Here is a 17,626-nt window from a genome sequence, read left to right as displayed (position 1 = left end):
GATTTTCTCAAAGAACCAGCTCTTGGTTTCGTTGATTCTTTGAATTGTTTTATTTGTTTCTAAGTTACTGATTTCAGCCCTGAGTTTGATTATTTCTAGCCATGTACTCCTCTTGGGAGTGTCTGCTTTTTTTCTAGGGCTTTCAGGTGAGCTGTTAAGTTGCTTGAATGAGCTGTCTCGGATTTTCTTGAAGGCACTTAGTGCTATGAACTTTCCTCTTAGCACTGCTTACATTGTGTCCCATAAGTTTGGGCATGTTGTGCTTTCATTTCCTTTAAAGTCTAGGAAGTCTTTAATTTCTTTATTTCTTCCCTGACCCAGCTGTCATTGAATAGCGAGTTGTTCAGTTTCCATGTGTGTGTAAGCTTTTTGCTATTTCTGTTATTGTTGAGCTCTAGCTTTTGTCTATGGTGGTCAAATAGGATACAAGGAATTATTTCAATCTTCTTGTATCTGTTGGAGCTTGCTTTGTGACCAACTATACGGTCTATTTTGGAAAAGGTTCCCTTACGGGGTGAGAGGAAGGTAAATTCTTTTTTGTTTCAGTGAAAAGTTTTGTAAATGTCTGTTAGATTCATTTGATTCATGACCTCTGTTCGAGTCATTGTTTGTTTGTTTTTTTAATTTTTGTTCTGTTGACCTGTTCTTTGTTGAGAGTGTGGTGTTGAAGTCTCCCACTATTAACGTGTGGATCTATGTGCAGTTTCAGTTTTATTAATGTTTCTTTTACAAATGTGGTTGCCCTTGTATTTAGCGCATAAATGTTCAGAACTGTGATGTGTTCTTGGTGGAATTTTCCTTTGAGGTGTATGAAGTGAACGTCCTTTATCTCTTTTGATTAATTTTGGTTGAAAGTCTATTTTATTAGATATTAGAATGGCTACTCCTGCTTGCTTCTTGTTCCATTTGCTTGGAACAAAAGTCTTCCAGCCCTTTACTCTCAGGTAATGTCTATCTTTGTAACTTAGGTGAATTTCTTGTATGCAACAGATTGTTGGGTCTTGTTTACACATCCATTCTGTTAGTCTATGTCTTTTTATTGGAGAGTTGAGTCCATTGATACTGAGAGAGATTAATGACCAGTAGCTGTTAGATCCTTTTATTTTGATGTTGGTTGTGGTAGTATGTTTATATGCTTGGCTACTTTTAGTTTGGCTGTAGTGAGGTTATTTATTTCCTGTGTTTTCCTAGTTAGCCTTCTTGGGTTGTATTTTTCCTTCTATTATCTTCTGTAACACTGGGTTTGTGGTTAGGTATTGTTTAAATCTGTTTTTGAGATTGAATATCTTGTTTTCTCCATCTATGATGACTGAGAGTTTTGCTGGGTATAGTAGTGTGGGCTGACATCTGTGTTCTCTTAGGGTCTGCATGATATCCGTCCGGGCCCTTCTGGCTTTCATAGTCTCTGTTGAGAAGTCAGGTGTGACTCTGATGGGTTTGCCATTATAAGTTACTTGATTTTTTTACTTGAGGTCATTAGTATTTTTTTTCTTTGTTCTGTATACTTACTGTTTTGATTATTATGTGGCGGGAGGATTTTCTTTTCTGATCTAATTTATTAGGTGTTCTATAGGCTTCTTGTATGTTTATAGGCCTCTCCTTTAAATTGGGGAAATTTTCTTCTATGATTTTGTTGAAAATATTTTCTGGGCCTTGGAGACAGAATCTTTTTCCTCTATCCCTGTTCTTAGGTTTTTCTTTTTTTCATGTTGTCTTGGATTGTTTGTATCAGAAATTTTTTAGATTTAACATTTTCTTTGACAGATACATCGATTTCTTCCATTGTATCTTCCACACCTGAGATTCTTTCTTCCATCTCTTGTAGCCTGTTGGCTATGCTTACCTCTGTAGTTCCTGTTTTCTTCCATGATTTCCTCCATTTGTGTTTTCTTTAATTTTTCCAATTGTATCTTCAGATCTTGAACCATTTTGTTGATTTCCTTCACCTGTCTGACTGTATTTTCCTGTTTTTCTTTCATTTCCTTCACCTGTTTGTTTAAACATTCCTTTGTTTCTTTTATTTATTTCAGAAGGCCACAAACTGTTTGGCTGCATCTTCCTGTATTTCTTTATGGATGGTCATACTCTGACTTTATCTTCTTCCATATCTTTACGGACAGCCATAATCTGTCTGATTGTATCTTCCTCCATTTCTTTATGGATGGTCATAATCTGTTAGACTTTATCTTCCTCTATGTCATTACACATTTTATTTGTTTCTTCCATTATCCTCTTCATCAGTATAGATGTAAGGTCATCTTCTTGAATTCGCTTATGATAGGGTGTCCAGGGCTACTTGACCCTGTATAACTGGGTTCTGGAGATGCCGTGTTTGCCTTTTGTTGGTTGTGCTTTCATGCTAGCCTCTACCCACTTGCTGTCTCGGGTGTGGGCTGTTAGTTTCTGGTGCCTGCTGGAAACCTGGGATGGGGAGAATTGCCTTGGTAGGAAGATGGTTGTTCCTGAAGGAGGTCTCCTCAGCTTTTTGGGTATGGTAACTGAATGGCCGGTGCTTCTCAGGAATTTCCACAGCTCTCCTGAGGCATTTGGACCTGTGTGGTAACTGGGGTCGTTGGTAGTCAGGGGGCTCTCCTCTCACCAGAAGTTCTGGAGACGGCTGCCCTGCTGCTTGGTTTCTTGATAATGAACTGCTGCTGCTGCTGCTGCTGCTGCTACTGCTGCTCTTACACTGTGTTTGCTGAGCACAGCCCTCTTGAAGAACCAGGAGCCCCAGGGTTTGGTCAGTTTAGCTAGGGCGATAGATTGTACCTTGGGGCAGTGTTTGGGGGCTGATCCCTTGGATCCCAGGTTTCTGTAGGTCTGAGGTTGGAGCTCTGTGCCCCAGTACCCAAGCGATAATCAGTGGCAGGTGAGCACAGCACTCGTGTGTGGTAGGAGGTTAGAGCCTGGAGCCTGTGGGAACCCAGAAACTTTTCCGAGTTGAGTGTTTTGAGATTGGACCTGATGTTTCCCCCACTATAGGGTTTCCTCCCGTCAGGGAGACCCAGTCTGTGATGTTTTGGGTCCACAGTTCCATCTGGGATGGTGAGTAGAGCACACAGGCGCAGAGGAGTGGCTCTGTGCTGGCAACTGGGTGCCTGCAAGAACCCTAGAATTTTTTTTGCAGCTGAGTGCCCTGAGGTCGGTGACGTTTCCCTCACCGTTGGGTTTCCTCCAGAGCGGTGGTGCCCTGGGACCCACAGTTCTTTCTGGGACAGTGTGTCGGGCATACAGGCATGTGGCTCTGGCTGGCGGCTGAGGGCCTTCTGGAGCCTGGATCTTTTCCAGGGATTGTCTGGGTGACCTGAGGTCAGTCCTGATCGCTTCCTTCACCCTGGGGTTTCTGTGGACTGGAACTCGCAGGCTCTGGTGTTGTGAGGCCCACAGTTCAGCCTGGGATGGTGATCGGAGCATGCAGGCGTGTGGCCCTGGGATGGCAGCTGAGCGCCTGCCAGGACCCAGGGGCTCTTCCAGGGTTCAGCTGGGGGACCTGAGAATGGACCCAACTGCTTCCTACACCGTGAGGTTTCCTCTCGCCTGGGAAACACAATCACTGGTGTTTTAGGGCCCAGAGTTCTATCTTCTGGTTGCTGTGTAGTTGTGTAGTCACTGCTATCCTGCTCGTCAGACAAAGTGTCCTCTCTGTGCCGTCATTATGGATCCTTTTACAAATACAGTATCTTTTTTTTTTTTTTTTTTTTTTTTTTTTTTGCCTTTTAAATGGGCTGGTTTAATTCAAAGTGATACAGAATTCCAGCTACAACAAAGATGAAACAGCAGGCTCTGGCCTGGGTTTTCTTTCCATTCAGAGCTGAGGTAGGAATTGCTGAACACTAGAGACAATGAGCCATTGCATTTGTTTTACTACAAAAGTTTATTACAATGTACAATAGGCTCCAGGATAACACTTCATTCTAGCTGTAGGTGGCAAAGATGTTATGGCAGGGAATATAGATGTTCAACAGGCTCCAGGATAATACTTCATTCTAGCTGTAGGTGGCAAAGATGTTATGGCAGAGGATCCAGATGTTTAAATAGGAATGGAAGAGGGTCACCATCATCACCTCAGATACGAGGAATAGCTTACTTTTTGTCAGATTTCTTAATTCCACCTGTGGCCAGGGGCCCCTTCCCCGCGGCCTTGGCTTTCAGCTCCTCGAGTGTCTTCTGCTCCTCTTTCTGTTTCTGCTTGAAAGCCTTGTCCTCCTCATCCATCTCCTTAGCCTGCTTCTTGGGCTGTTTCAGGGGCTTCTTTTTGCCACCTTTGCGGCCAGACATGGCGCCGACAGCCCCTTCACCAGTCCCCGATCCCAAGCCCCAGTATCTTTTAATATATTCATTATTCCTCATCTTTTACTTCTGTCCATTCAAAATTTCATGTCATTTATTTGTTTTAATAACCCATTGAGTACAATTAGTGCAGCCCGTATGCCGTGGGTGAAGGGCCACTCACTGGAGCATGGTCCACCCACCAGGGACCACACCCCTAGCGAAATCCAACTCTCCCTCCCCTAGCAGTCATCAGCTGTCAGGATCTTGCAGGTGGGGGCTTCTGTGCCCCTCCCTGTCCATTCTGGACTGTTGAGTGGTTTGATCTTGGGCTGCTCACCACAGCTGCTGCTATGAGTTCATGAGTACAGAGTCCTGTTGTGCCCCCTCTGCCTCTGAAACTCCTTCCACCTCTCTTCAATGTTCCTTGAGCCTCGAGGGAAACAGATGTGACACAGAAACAGTAATGGGGGTGGGTGTTCCTGTGCTATTCCATTGGAAGGACCATCTATGGCTGAGCTCTCCACAGACTGGTTGTCCAATACCCTCGGACTAGTTACGAGTGAATATGTTAATTACCATCCGCTGTACGAAGATGCTCCGCTTTTATGAGGACTGAGAGCCTTGCTCATCTATGACGTTTGACATTATATCCATTTAACAAAACAACAGTCATGGTTCAACTGCAGTGCTTATGAGTCCCCAGCCGTTTATTCTTGGCCAGTTTTCATTTTGTGGAGCAGGCCTTATATCCACCCAGAAAGTGGTTGATGATCCTCCTAACATTCATGCCACTTAAGAGCATCTATGAGTACAACTTCTTGCCAGAGCTTTTGTTAGGTAGCTCTCCGCAGTCACAGTGGACTGAGACAGTTGATGACTTTTTTCCCTTAGCAGCCTGGGCCATCTTCTAGCACCCTGAAAGCCAGCTAGCTGGGGTGAAAGCTTCCTAGTTAGTACTTCAGGGGGTTGGGAGGGCTGTGTGGCATCAGTCATCAGCTGTAGGACTTTATCATCACATTCTGATGAGTAACCTTGAGCAATAACAATAGACAGCTTTGGTATCATCATTTCTGTGACATCCCTAACCAACAACTTGAGGGCGAGGTATCCTACACCTGGCAAGTAGGTCTTCATAAGCCTTTTTTTTTTTTAATGTTCATGGACATTTTGCCTCCGTCTATGTCTTATGTGAGGTTGTCAGAAGCCCTGGAACTGGAGCTATAGGCAGGTATGATCTACCATGGCCACATGGGTGCTGGGAATTGAACCTGGATCCTCTGGAAGAGCAGCTAGTGCTCTTAACTGTTGCTGAACCATCTCACCAGCCCACTTTTAACTTTTAAAAAGTTAAAAGGCTTTTTCAAACTTGCTTGGTGTTACTTATCCCTCCTCTTCCCTGCAACCCTGTAAAGCCTTCTAACTTGTTTTACTTGTGCATTATCCAGCTGTTGATCTAAATTGGTAAAAGAGGTTTCGAATAATAACTCATGTAGCTTATAAAGTTATATTTGTAATTTGGAGAGAAACTTCTAAAGAAGATTGTATCCTAAAGGAATGTGGAGGAAATCCTAAAAAATGGTTTCCAACTCTGGCACCCTGGCTGCATTCTGTTTTTCTTCTTTTGTTTATCTGTTTGTTTAAGGATGTTTGTAATTCCTTTTTGTCCACAGTTGAACACTTTCCAGGCTGTTCTGGCATCTGATGAATCTGATACCTATGCCCTCTTTCTCTACCCTGCTGACGGACTTCAGTTCTTCGGGACTTGCCCCAAAGAGTCCTACAATGTTCAGCTGAAGCTTCCGGCTAGGGTGGGCTTCTGCCGAGGGGAGGCGGATGATCTGAAGAGAGAAGCACCCTATTTCAGCCTGACTAACACCGAGCAGTCTGTGAAAAATCTCTACCAGTAAGTATTGGGGTCGGGGGGGGGGGAGGGAGTGTTCCTGTGCCATTCCATTGGAAGGACATTTAGGAGGGACATGATCTCAAGTGAGACCATTTAGGAATAAGCTTTGGTGGCTTCTAAGAAAGGCGTTGGGTCAAAACCAGGAGCTAAGTTGGACCCTGGAGGCTCTCCAAGATATAAAAGAGCCATTATTTTTCCTGTGCTGTCAGGCATAGAAACCAGAACCAGCAGCAACTATGTGTGTGTTTGCAGAACCACGGGGGCTTACTATGAAAAACATTGTTGGAGCACCATAAAAAACCTAATAATAACTGCCTCAGTGGAGGCTTTTCAGGTTAATTATTTCTCAAGAGGAGGCATCGTGATTTAGCCTTTCAAGCACATACTGCTGAAGAGTAAATTACAGGTAATATAATTTGGAGGGGGGGAGGAGTAGATGAGGCTTTTAGAAGTGTCAGGATTTCTCCTCCAGCATTATCACCTGAGATCATGCTGATAGGTTTGCCTACAGCATTGCCAGAGACAAGTCCCTTTCTTGGTCTCCCCAGTGCCTTATTCTACTGGTGGGCAGTAGCCATTCTGCAGTTCTTTCTCTCCAGTTATTGCTCAGATGAGATTTCTTGTCTCCAAGTGGCTTCTTTTGTCTTTGCTTTCTGGAATACTGGCTTAGCCCACATTGGTTATTTTGTCTCCCTTAGCTGCTTCTCAGTCACACTGAATCACTCTTGGTTATAGGCACGCACACACACGCACACACACGCGCACGCACACACACACACACACACACACACACACACACACACACACTACCATTGACCCACTCCACCTCTTCCTTCATTTCTTCCTTTGATACTTTTCAGAATTACCAGAATTGCCAGAGAAAAGCAGAGTGAGACAGATTTGGTGTACTCAGGCTTAATAAAATGAAAGAAAATACAAAAACAACAAAACAAACAGAACAACATGAAATCCAAGTGAGAACTGCCCTGTCACTACTTTGAGTGACGCTGCACTACCTGCCCGTCCAGATGGATTTTGCCTCTTGCCTTGTGTTCAGCATTTTTATGCTTAACACTCTTCTAGGACTCTTCCCTCCAGGTTCTGTCAAGTTTATCATTGTAAGGGTTTAAACGTTGTATCGTATATGCCCAGCATCGTGAGGACAATGTTCATGAGATAATGGAGTTTGAAAGCATGGTCCTAGTTCTTCTAGTTATTCTGCTATACATCTCCAAAGAGGATATCATTTTCCTAGTCCTCTAACAAAGGCCATGCATTATTCATGTTTACAGCATTCTTCCGAGTTTTTAAATACTCACATTTTGGAAAGGAAGAGAGTAGTTACTAAGTAGATATTACCTGCTAGGCGATGGTGGTGCAAGGCTAATCCCAGTGTTCCCAGCATTCTGGAGGCAGAGACAGGTGGAGGCAGAAGCAGGTGTATCAGTGGGAGTTTGAGGCCAGCCCGGTCTATAGAATTGAGTTCCAGGATAGCCTGGGCTACACAGAGGAACCCTGACTTGAAAAAAATAAAGTAGATATTACCACAGGGCCTGTGCTGTGCTAAGCCTTCCACGTGGGATTTCTCACATGGTCTTTCTGATTGCTCAGGCAGAAGGGCATGGCTATCCCGTTTTATGATGCAATTTTTCTTCCTAGGAGACAAATTCTATCAGTAAACATTCCAAACGACCTCAGAGTGTAGGATAAACTTAATTAGTTAGTTTCCCATCAGGCAATGGGCAAATGCCTAATTAGGCATTTATTTATTTTGCTTTACTTTCCCATAGTTTGTATTTTTCTATTCTTTAAAGTAGAAAACTCAAGAGGCTCCCTAGCTGCAGCACCCCTCCTGTGGGGAATGGCTCAGGCCCCTGGAGGAGTTTCGTCTTACCTGATTGTTTTCAGTTTTTAACATTACATTTCCTGTGTTGAGTTGGGGGTCAGCTGTGGGGCTGTATAGGTCATTGGGCAGTTTTGTGAGACTTTTTGTTCTCTCACCATGTGTGTTCTGGTTATAGCTCTCAGCACTTGTAGATAAGCAAGGTTTCCCTGCTGAGCCATTTTACCAGCCTGGAATTTGTCTTCTTTTGTGCATTTTATTTGCAACATTAATTTCTATAAGCACACCAAGAGATGTGCAGGAGATGAAGTTCTGTGGGTAGAATGCTTGCCTGTTGGACACAAAGCCAGGGTTTTGATCCTCAGTACCATGTAAACTGGGCATAGTGGTTCACACTGTTATCCCAGTATTTGGGAGGTGGAGGCAGAAGGGAGAGAAGGTCAAGGTCATCCTCTGATACATGGATTTGGAGGCTAGCCTGAGCTATATGAGACCTTGTCTCAAAATATAAAAAAGAACTGTAGCAATTGAATATAGCAAATCACAGAAAGGATGGTAGTTTGCTTTTTGTATCTAAGTGATCAGTGGCAGCTGCTGCAGTCTGCTTTCTGTTGCTGGGACAAAACACTGACCAGTTTCAACTCAGGGAGGAAAGGGTTTATTTGGCTTTCATATCCTGGGTCATAGTGCATTGAGGGAAGCCAAGGCAGGAACTCAGGCAGGGCTGGAACTTGCAGGGAGGCAGGAACTGAAGCAAGCCATGGAGGAACGTTGTTACTCTTTTGGTTTCCATGTCTTGCTCAGTCTTCTTTTTCACACAATCAGAGATGCTACCCTAGGTTGGTGAGCTGCCCCTCCTTCCATCAATCATTAACCAAGAAAATGCCCCACAGACTTGTCTTCAGGCCAGTGGTGATTGAGGTGATTTCCCAAAGTTCCCTTTTCCCAGGTAAGTCTAGGTTTGCATCAAGTTGACAAAAGCTAACCAGTACAGCAGCAGTAACACACATGTGCTTCGGTGCAGGTACTGCATTGTGCACAGCACCCAGGATGACAGGAATACAGAGAATTTATGAGAGCCTCAAACTTTAATAGAAACACAATTGCTATAGAAACCTAGACTAGAATGATGAAAACCTTCCCCAAAGAACAAGGACCTCTTGTTATACGAGCCAGTGAATTTTTAATTTTCTTATTAGCCATTCACTCTTACTCCATAGTGTTTACTTTTGAGGAAATTCCACATCATGGGAGAGTTTGAATATGGTGTTTTGTGCAAACAGAGGACTGGTGTCATTGGCCAGTTCCAGCTTTCCAGTGCCTAATTAACTCCAGCTTTCTCTTAGGATAAGAGTCTTACACATAACTGTCCTCTTCACCGTGTACCCTTGACATTGAAGTAGTGGGTTCCTGAGGTGGCAAGGATGTCACATGCTTGAAATCCCAGTCCAGGATCTCAGGTTTGAGTCCAGCAGGGGATATGTGGTGAAACTCCTCTGAAAAAAAAAAAAAAAGAGAAATGAGTCCTGGGATCTGAAAGGGGTTTCATGGTCCTCTGTACTGGAGAAAATGAAAATCTGTTTCCAGATAATGTGACTCATTTTGATGAATACATTCGAATCTCACCCATGCTGAGCTTTTGCTAGAAAATGTTTTAGAGTTGGACATTAAAAAATACTGTTGTATTATCTTCTATCATTAATAGACTAATCCATGTGAATAACAGTACAGTGTCTTTAATTTGTCCATCATGTATTGATTTTCCATAGATGTTTGGAATGCAAGCTTTCTTGTTGGCACGAAATCTATGCTCTATGCTCTGCTGTATGATCTTAAGATTAGCTAAGTTCTAAACCTACTTTTTCCTCAGTGTAATTGAGCTTAGCTATCAGTCCTACCTTGTAGAGTATAGCAAAGACTGTCAAGCACTTCATGTAGGCTGGACCACACCAAAGCATAAAGGAATCAGTATTGTTAAAGTGTTTGAAGAATTTTAAACTTGTGTTTTGAGTATGATGATTAAGTTTTTGTTCAGGTAGAGAAAGCATAAAACATTCTTACATTCTCTGTTTTCAGATAGCCAGATTTTCGAGAGAACATGGTTTTGGGTTGTATAGCAGATTTATATCCTGATGGTTTAGTGTTCTACATGTAATGCTAAATAAAAGGCAGCTTATATCAAAGTTCCGGTATGATATTTCAGTTACCTAGAAGGTTCTCTTCTGTTTGACCTATGTCCTGGAAAATCCGACTATGATCTTTATAGTCTTTTGGTTTCGAAATAAATTGTGAAGGAGGCTGAGGTGGATGTAAATCCTCTCTTTCCTTTGTTCATAGACTAAGCAACTTGGGCATTCCTGGAGCATGGGCTTTTCATATCGGCAGCAGGCTCCCCCTGGACAATGTCAGACCAGCAACAGCTGGAATTGACCACTCTTCAAAGCCCCTGGAGCACTCCTTTAGCCATGCTGCAGCCCTGGAGAGCTATTCTGAGGGCAATTTCAATTACTACAATGAGAAGGAAGAGGACATTGAGTACCCACCAGGGGAGGTTCGGGAAGACTACAGCAGAGTTGATGTGTCACTCAGTTCAAAGCCTGATCCAGGCCCTGTGGAAGGTGGGACCCCCTCTCCAGACCCTAATCGGGCTACTCCTCTGCCATACCCAGCACTTGGTGACTGGCCATCCTACTGGGACCCTCACACTAAACAGGGGGCACCTGTGGGAGAGGTAGAAGTCCTGGATTTCAAGGACCCAGTGGAGCCTTTGGATCAGATGGGTACCCGAACCCCAGCTCCTCCAGAGCCAGATGCAACTCTCCTGACTCCAGGAAAGGAAGACCTTCGGAACAGAAACGCCCAGCCCTCCCCGGATGCAGGGCCAGTGCCTTTAGAGCCAGGTGTTCCTGTCTCTCCAGAAGTTTTTCCTAGTCACCCAGTGTTTGGTCACGAACCACCCCTAAGTGGAGGGAGGTATGTGGTAGGAGTGGAGGACCACATCGGTTCTAATGGTGGAGGTAAGCGCATTGGGAAACTGGGTTTTTGTGGTGTCATTTGAAGAAAATGTGGCAGCGTTGTCACACTAGATCTGCTCACTCCTCTATGGTAACCCTGGCACCAGGGCGGCTGAGAGATCTTCTGAGTTCAAGGCTAACCTGGGCTATAAAAAGCGTTCTAGGCCAGCCTGGATTATAGAGGGAGACCTTTTTTGGAAAAGTTTTTTTTTTTTTTTCCAAAAACAAAACAAAACAAAAATACAGATGTGATTTTCTCCTAAGTGAATAGGTGAAAAGTTTAGCAAGAAAATTGGAACTGATTTTTTCTCTGTGTTTAAGGAGATAAAGTCCCTTTGCCAAGTAAATCTTGGCAGGCAAGTTCTTGGAGTCTCCTGACCATTAATAATGTGATCTAAAAAATTAAGTCTCATGAAGTAGAGGAAAGAACTGGGCCTCTTGTACTAGCTATCCTCCCAAGTGTAATGAAATATTTCAGTTCGAAAGTTCAGGGAAGGTGAGCCATTCGAGGCTTCATAGGCATTACAGGGCAGAGGGCCACGACGTTTAGCCTTGACTATGGTGACTTAGTTGTGCAGGCTAAGGCAAACATGCTTAAGAGCCCACGGGAAGGGAGTACGGTAGACACCTGTGTTTGCTGTTATTCCTGGTTCTTGTCCCTGCAGCTGTGGCCTTCACCTCCCTTGAGCCTTATCTTCATTCCATGACTCACTGACAGGAGCTGGATAAAGTGGGGAGGGATGCCCAGAGGGGCCAGCTCTTCCACACTGATGGAGTGGGAAACTGGTCCTAGGTTCCTCCCCCATGTTCCAGGGCCTGGTCACTGATCTCTGCCAGGAGGGAAGGGTCAGAGGTGACAGCCCTCTCTCCATTATGTTTAGCCTTTTCAGTTTTTCCATCCACGTTTTGACAAAAACATACTAATCTAGGAAAGAGGACCTTCTGGGTTCTGCTGTGACTTTTTTTTGCAGGATTGTAGTTGTTTGGATAAATACTTCAGGAGGGAAGGAAACACTGTTTAACAGAGCATTGACTAATTATTAGAGAAAGAGCATTGTGTCAAATTTGAATCTTGGCTATATTGAGGCAACTTATTTCACTCCCAAGTCTCTAATTTCTCATAAATGTATAGACAGACTTTAATGTGCATATATGTGAAGATCTCAATGTCTGTATTAGTCAGTTCTTAAAAAGAAAATAGTGGCTGTGATTAGTAATTTATAGAGGATTTAAAACATAGGAAATGGGCTTGGAGGACTGAAAGAGTGAGTAACTTGGATAGAAACAGAAAAAGTGAAACAAAAAGACTCATTAAGAAGGTTTTGCCCCTGGCTCCTTTCTCCCTGAAAGGAGTCAGATGAGCAGCTGTTTTTGTAAAGCCAAAAGCATGACTTTTGTTTTTGTTTTTGTTTTGTTTGAAAGGCCTAGAATTTTCATATTCTTCTAACAATCTCCAAAAATTTCAATGTGAATTCTTTCTATCTAAAGAGATTTAAAGGCATGATTCAAAGGTTTCCACAAAAGGATTTTATGGTACAGATCTGTTTCTGAGAGGCCTTTTGTTGGTGGCTGTATTTTCCTGACCCAAAAAGAGCACACAGTTATCGAAAAGTGGATCTGTGTGTAGCTGCCTGCAGCCGGGGCTGTTGGATATCACCCAGCACAAAACTGAAAACTGGTTTAAAACATTCTGAGATTTTTCTTTTTTTGTAACTCACTTGTGTTTCTTGAATATGGACTTTGTAGATGACAGTGTGTCACGATGTCAAAGGTTGTGCATGACTGTTTAAGAGCTCAGAAGGGCCTGAAATGGAACTAGCTGTTGGTAACGGAGGCTAACGGCATAACCCGGGAGGACACGAACAGCGGTATATTTCAGCTGCCAGATGTAGCCAGTACTGACGTCTAAATGCCAGAATATTTATCAAAAGGACATTTGGGGGAGGATGTCCAACTAGGATCTTTTAAGTTTTAGAGAAAAAAAAATACTTTTAAAGTTTATTTAAAAATATTTATGTGTGTTGGTGTTTTGCAAGTTTACGTGTGTGGAAGCCTAGCACCTGAGAAAGAATATTGTAATTGTTATTATTTATGTTCAGAGGAAACACTGGCACCCTGGAGGTTTATCTGACAACTCAGAGTAGCTGGTGACATGAAGGTAACAGAGACCAGCAAGTACCAGTTCAGGTTAGAAAGTCCATGGCTTCTGGTAGTGGGTGCACTTGAGCTCCCCAACAGCTCTGTTGTGTGGTTTGAGGAAAGACATCCTCACCCATTTGAACCTTATTTTCAGAATAGGAAGCACCATTCCCAGTAAATTTTAGCTTCGCCTTTAAGCTTGTAGTATTCAATTTGCTGAGGCAGGGGCTCAGGGTTTTGTTAAAGGCCCAGAAAATCTCTCTCCTTTTTAGTATTGTTTTCATTAGTGTGTGTATGTTATATGCAGATGCACATGCATGCAAGTGTATGGAGGATAGAGGACAACCTTGACTGTCATCCTCAGAAATGCCATCTACTGCCTTAGTACTTGCCAAGGAGTCTAGACTGGTGGCCAGGAAACCCTAGGGAACTCTCTCACTTGTTTGTTTATTTGTTTTTAAACATGGGTTCTGGGAATCAACTTTGGGTCCTAAAGCTTGCAAGGCAAGTTCTTTACTAATTGGGTCATCTCCTTAGTCTTATAGATTATTTACTTATTTATTTATTTTTGAGGCAGGTTCTCATTGGTAGCCCTGGCTTTCTTGGAACTTGCTATGGAGACCAGACTGGTTGTTTTTGTTTGTTTGTTTGTTTTGGTTTTGGTTTGGTTTGGTTTGGTTTTTTTTGACTCACAGGGCTTTGTCTCCTGAGTTCTGAGATTAAAGGTGTGCACTACCATGCTTGGCCACTTACAGACTATTGTTTTTTGTCTTTTTTTAATTCAAAATTCCAGATTCTTTCTTTTCAAATTATGTCCATATCAGGCACATCTAGGTTCTGGCCTTGTATCATTTGCTTAACTCTGCTTTCATAACTCCACCAGCAATACAGCGTATGTGTGAACATCCTTTTTCTGAGGTTTTCCAGTAGTGTTCTCAAGCTAAGAAATTCCCCAAGCACCTGCATGCTCTTTTCTATCGGGGACAAAGGGAGAAGTTTTCTTGAGATGCAGTGTGTATTCTTGTACTCTATGCAGGAACTTTGCTTTAGATTGTATTATCTTAGTTGATGCTAAGAATTAACTGGAAGGAGATAGTGTTAGCCCTTCCTTGTTGAAGGCTGGAAATGGGGAGTGTCTCTCTGAGTAAGGCAGGCATGCTTGCAACAAGGTCAAGGATTTGGGGGGCTTCCTCAGCGCTTGTGGCTGCAGTCAGAGAAGTCTTACTGAAGAAAGGGGTGCTTGAAGTAGGTCTTGGGGATCTGAGTGAGGTAAGAGAAGGGGAGACTGTAAGAACATTCTGGAAGGGTGGGTATGGAGGTGGAAATGGAAATAGGGTAGGGGTGAGTTAAGGAGTTGCCAGAAAGGCTTCAGCTGGTAGGGACCAGAGACTGCCTATGTTGAGAGGCAGGCACTGAGGCTGACTTACAGGGGTTTTGATGCTCTTGAACCTGCTGCTCTTCTATAAGAACCATAATATGATTCCCATTGGCAATGTAAAAAAGAAGGTAGGGCATCTGGGCTCCACATTACCTCGAGTGTTCTGCCCCATGGAGGAGCCTGTTCTTTCTCTTTGGAACTCATTCATCCTGAAGGGCCTAAGTCCTCGCCTTCTGGTAGTCAGAGGGTACACAGAATGGAGGTCCATTCGTGGAGGAACTCTAGCAGGCTGTGCACTCAGCGCAGCTCTCCAGGCCCCAAAGCCTCACACCCATGGCTACCAAGGTTTCTAAGACAGTCTGGGAATAGAGGCTCCCATACCTGTGAAGACACCTGTGTGCAGAGAGTCCTTGATGGGTCTTTTCCCTTGTCCAGAAGGTGAGAAGGGAAGCCTGTTAGTATCCTGACGGCTGACCTAAGTCTGGTCATTTTGTGACCAGCATCATCACACACCCAGTGTCTGCATAAAAGAAGGGAAGGCATGATGCCACTGCTGTTTGTTCCAGAGCAGGATATGGTATTTCTGCATAGTCTGTCATTCTGGGAGGTGGGGGAGTCTGCCCTGCAGTGGGAACATTGATTCTTGTTTTTAAGGTAGCTGTCAGTGTTGTTAAAAGCAAAAGTCTGCCCAAGCTGCTGTGTGTGTGTGTGGGGGGGGGGGGACAGGAAACCCTCTGCCCTCCTGTGATGTGCGCTGTGGGACCTCATTGCCTCCTAAGACTGCCCTCTGTGAGGAAAGCAGGCAAGCCAAGGGCTGACCACAAGAGCTTAAGCCTTTCTGAAAGAAAAACAAAAAACCACAAACACACAAAACAAGACTGAAGGATGGGTCAAAACAGAAGAGAATTTTCTACTTTTGTTAAAAAGTCCCAATTAGGTTTATCCTACCTTATATGTCTATATGAGTGAGTATATACCGTGTGTGTCTTTCTGATTCTGGGATAGCTCACTCAGGATGATCTTTCACAGTTCCCACCATTTACCTGCAAATTTCATTATTTCCTTGTTTTTTATTGCTGAGTAATATTCCATTGTGTAGATGTACCATAATTTCTGTACCCATTCTTCAGTTGAGGGGCATCTGGGTTTCTGGCTACTAAAATCTGTACACCTAAAGAAACTAATCAAGAGGGAGGACTCTGGCTAAAATGCTCAGTCCCCATCTAGAATGGCAAAGAGGATGGACATCAGAAGAAGAAAACAGGAAACAAGTTAGGAGCCTCCCACAGAGGGCCTCTGAAAGGCTCTACCCTGCAGACTATCAAAGCAGATGCTGAGACTTATGGTCAACTGTTGGGCAAAGTGCAGGGAATCTTAGGAAAGAAGTGGGAAATAGTAAGATCTGGAGAGGACAGGAGCGCCACAAGGAGAGCAACAGAACCAGAAAATTTGAACACAGGGGTCTTTCCAGAGACTCCATCCAAGTACCATGCATGGAGATAACCTAGAACCCCTGCACAGATATAGCCATGGCAGTTCAGTGTCCAAGTGGATTCCATAGTAATGGGAACAGGGACTGCCTCTGACATGAACTGATTGGCCTGCTCTTTGATCACCTCCCCATGAGCGGGTAGCAGCCTTACCAGGCTACAGAGGAAGACAATGTAGCCACTCCTGATGAGATCTGATAGACTAGGATCAGAAGGAAGGAGAGGAAGACCTTCCCTATCAGTGGACTTAGGGAGGGACATGCTTAGAGAAGGGGGAGGGAGGGTGAGACTGGGAGGGGAGGAGGGGGGAGTTTATGGGGGAATACAAAGTGAATAAAGTAATTAATAAAAATTAAAATAAAAAATATTTAAAATATAAAAAAAAGAAAGCAAAAAAAAAAAAAAGTCCCAATTAAGAGAAGGCTCATATACTTTGGGAGCATCCTTGCTTTCTTTTCATTTATATCCCAACCCAATTTTCTATTAAGGATATGAGAGAAGTTTTTTTAAAAAAAACGTTATATGGTTAAAAAAAAAAAGTGAAATCAAACAAAAAACAAACCCTAGCAGTAAGATGCCTTTTGACCATCTATAGTTTGTGGCGGCTGAAGCACAGATTCCTGGCATTCCACAGAGAGTTGGGAAGGAATCTGTAAGCTTAAAGTGGGCCTCAGAATGATGGTGCCATGCTGAGGGTGGACTTTCCTACCAAGTTTCCCCCAGGAAATCATCAGCAACTGTCAAAGCTGCCAGTCACCTGTAAAGCACACCTCCAGCCAAAGAGCCCAGGGCAGCAGCCTCCGCAGCGCTGCAGGGAGGCTTCCTCTACACTCTGTTCCCTTTTTAAACAGCCATCAGCCAAACCTTGTTGGTTCTGCCTCAGGGGTCTCCTACATCTCCTCTTTCTCAGCTTTTCATTCACATTTCTTCCTGCCAAGGGCCCAGCAGTTTATTGGCTGCAGCCCAGGAGAAAGCAGGCTTCGGAGAAGCTCTTTGTCTGACTTCTCGACCCATGGCTTTAGAGACAGTGTTTAGTAAATACTTGTTCAACTGCTGGATGAATGAAAGAAAGATTGCATGAGATGTTTGCTTTCACTAACACGTTTCCATTTTAGGTGTAGCGCGTACAAGTGTATGTGCTGGTGGGTATGGAAGAAGCCAATCTGTCTGAGTTGGGGCTGGCCCATGGCTGGAAGGCATGCTCTTGGTTCAAGTTCTATTCTCAAAATACATTATTTTCATCAAAAGCTAAGGAGGGTCTCAGGTCCACTTACCAGTAACCAGTTGATCACTGTGGTTTTAGTTTGAGTATCATAAGTTTATAAGGAAGCCTCTTAGCACTTTTCAGTTTCATGTCTTACTAACTTAGAACCCTTTCTGGGACTGAGAGATGGTCTTCACATCTGATGACCTGGGGCCCGTGTGGTAGAAAGAGAAAACTGATTCCTGTGGTTTGGTCCTTGACCCCGACATACTGACAAACACACAGCCGCAGCCCCCCCCCCCCCCAATAAGTATTAAAATGGCTTCTTGTGTGTAGTCTCATTGGAGTGACTAGACAGGTTCTGTGACTCAGGCTCTGATCAC

The 17,626-nt window shown here is 43.7% G+C and overlaps 2 protein-coding genes across 2 annotated transcripts in view; one reads left to right on the top strand and one right to left on the bottom strand.

Annotated features, from left to right (window-relative positions):
* The window catches only part of Nid2 (nidogen 2), a 70,293-nt gene that overhangs the window by 17,030 nt on the left and 35,637 nt on the right, over positions 1-17,626 (top strand). Inside the window, exons 3-4 of the mRNA XM_055605870.1 lie at positions 5,943-6,175; positions 10,356-11,035. Of these exons, the coding sequence (XP_055461845.1) occupies positions 5,943-6,175; positions 10,356-11,035 (913 nt within the window). The remainder of the gene's footprint in view (positions 1-5,942; positions 6,176-10,355; positions 11,036-17,626) is intronic.
* On the bottom strand, positions 3,768-4,311 carry LOC129675800 (translation machinery-associated protein 7-like). The gene has a single exon (XM_055605872.1). It carries the CDS (start codon positions 4,276-4,278, stop codon positions 4,084-4,086), a length of 195 nt encoding a protein of 64 aa, XP_055461847.1. The 5' UTR covers positions 4,279-4,311; the 3' UTR covers positions 3,768-4,083.

This window comes from Psammomys obesus, unplaced genomic scaffold (assembly GCF_907164565.1).
Source record: "Psammomys obesus unplaced genomic scaffold, mPsaObe1.curated_primary_1811, whole genome shotgun sequence".
In the NCBI taxonomy this organism is placed as follows: Eukaryota; Metazoa; Chordata; class Mammalia; order Rodentia; family Muridae; genus Psammomys; species Psammomys obesus.
The sequence above is the reverse complement of the archived record's forward strand: the minus strand, read 5'-3'. Positions and strand labels throughout refer to the sequence as shown.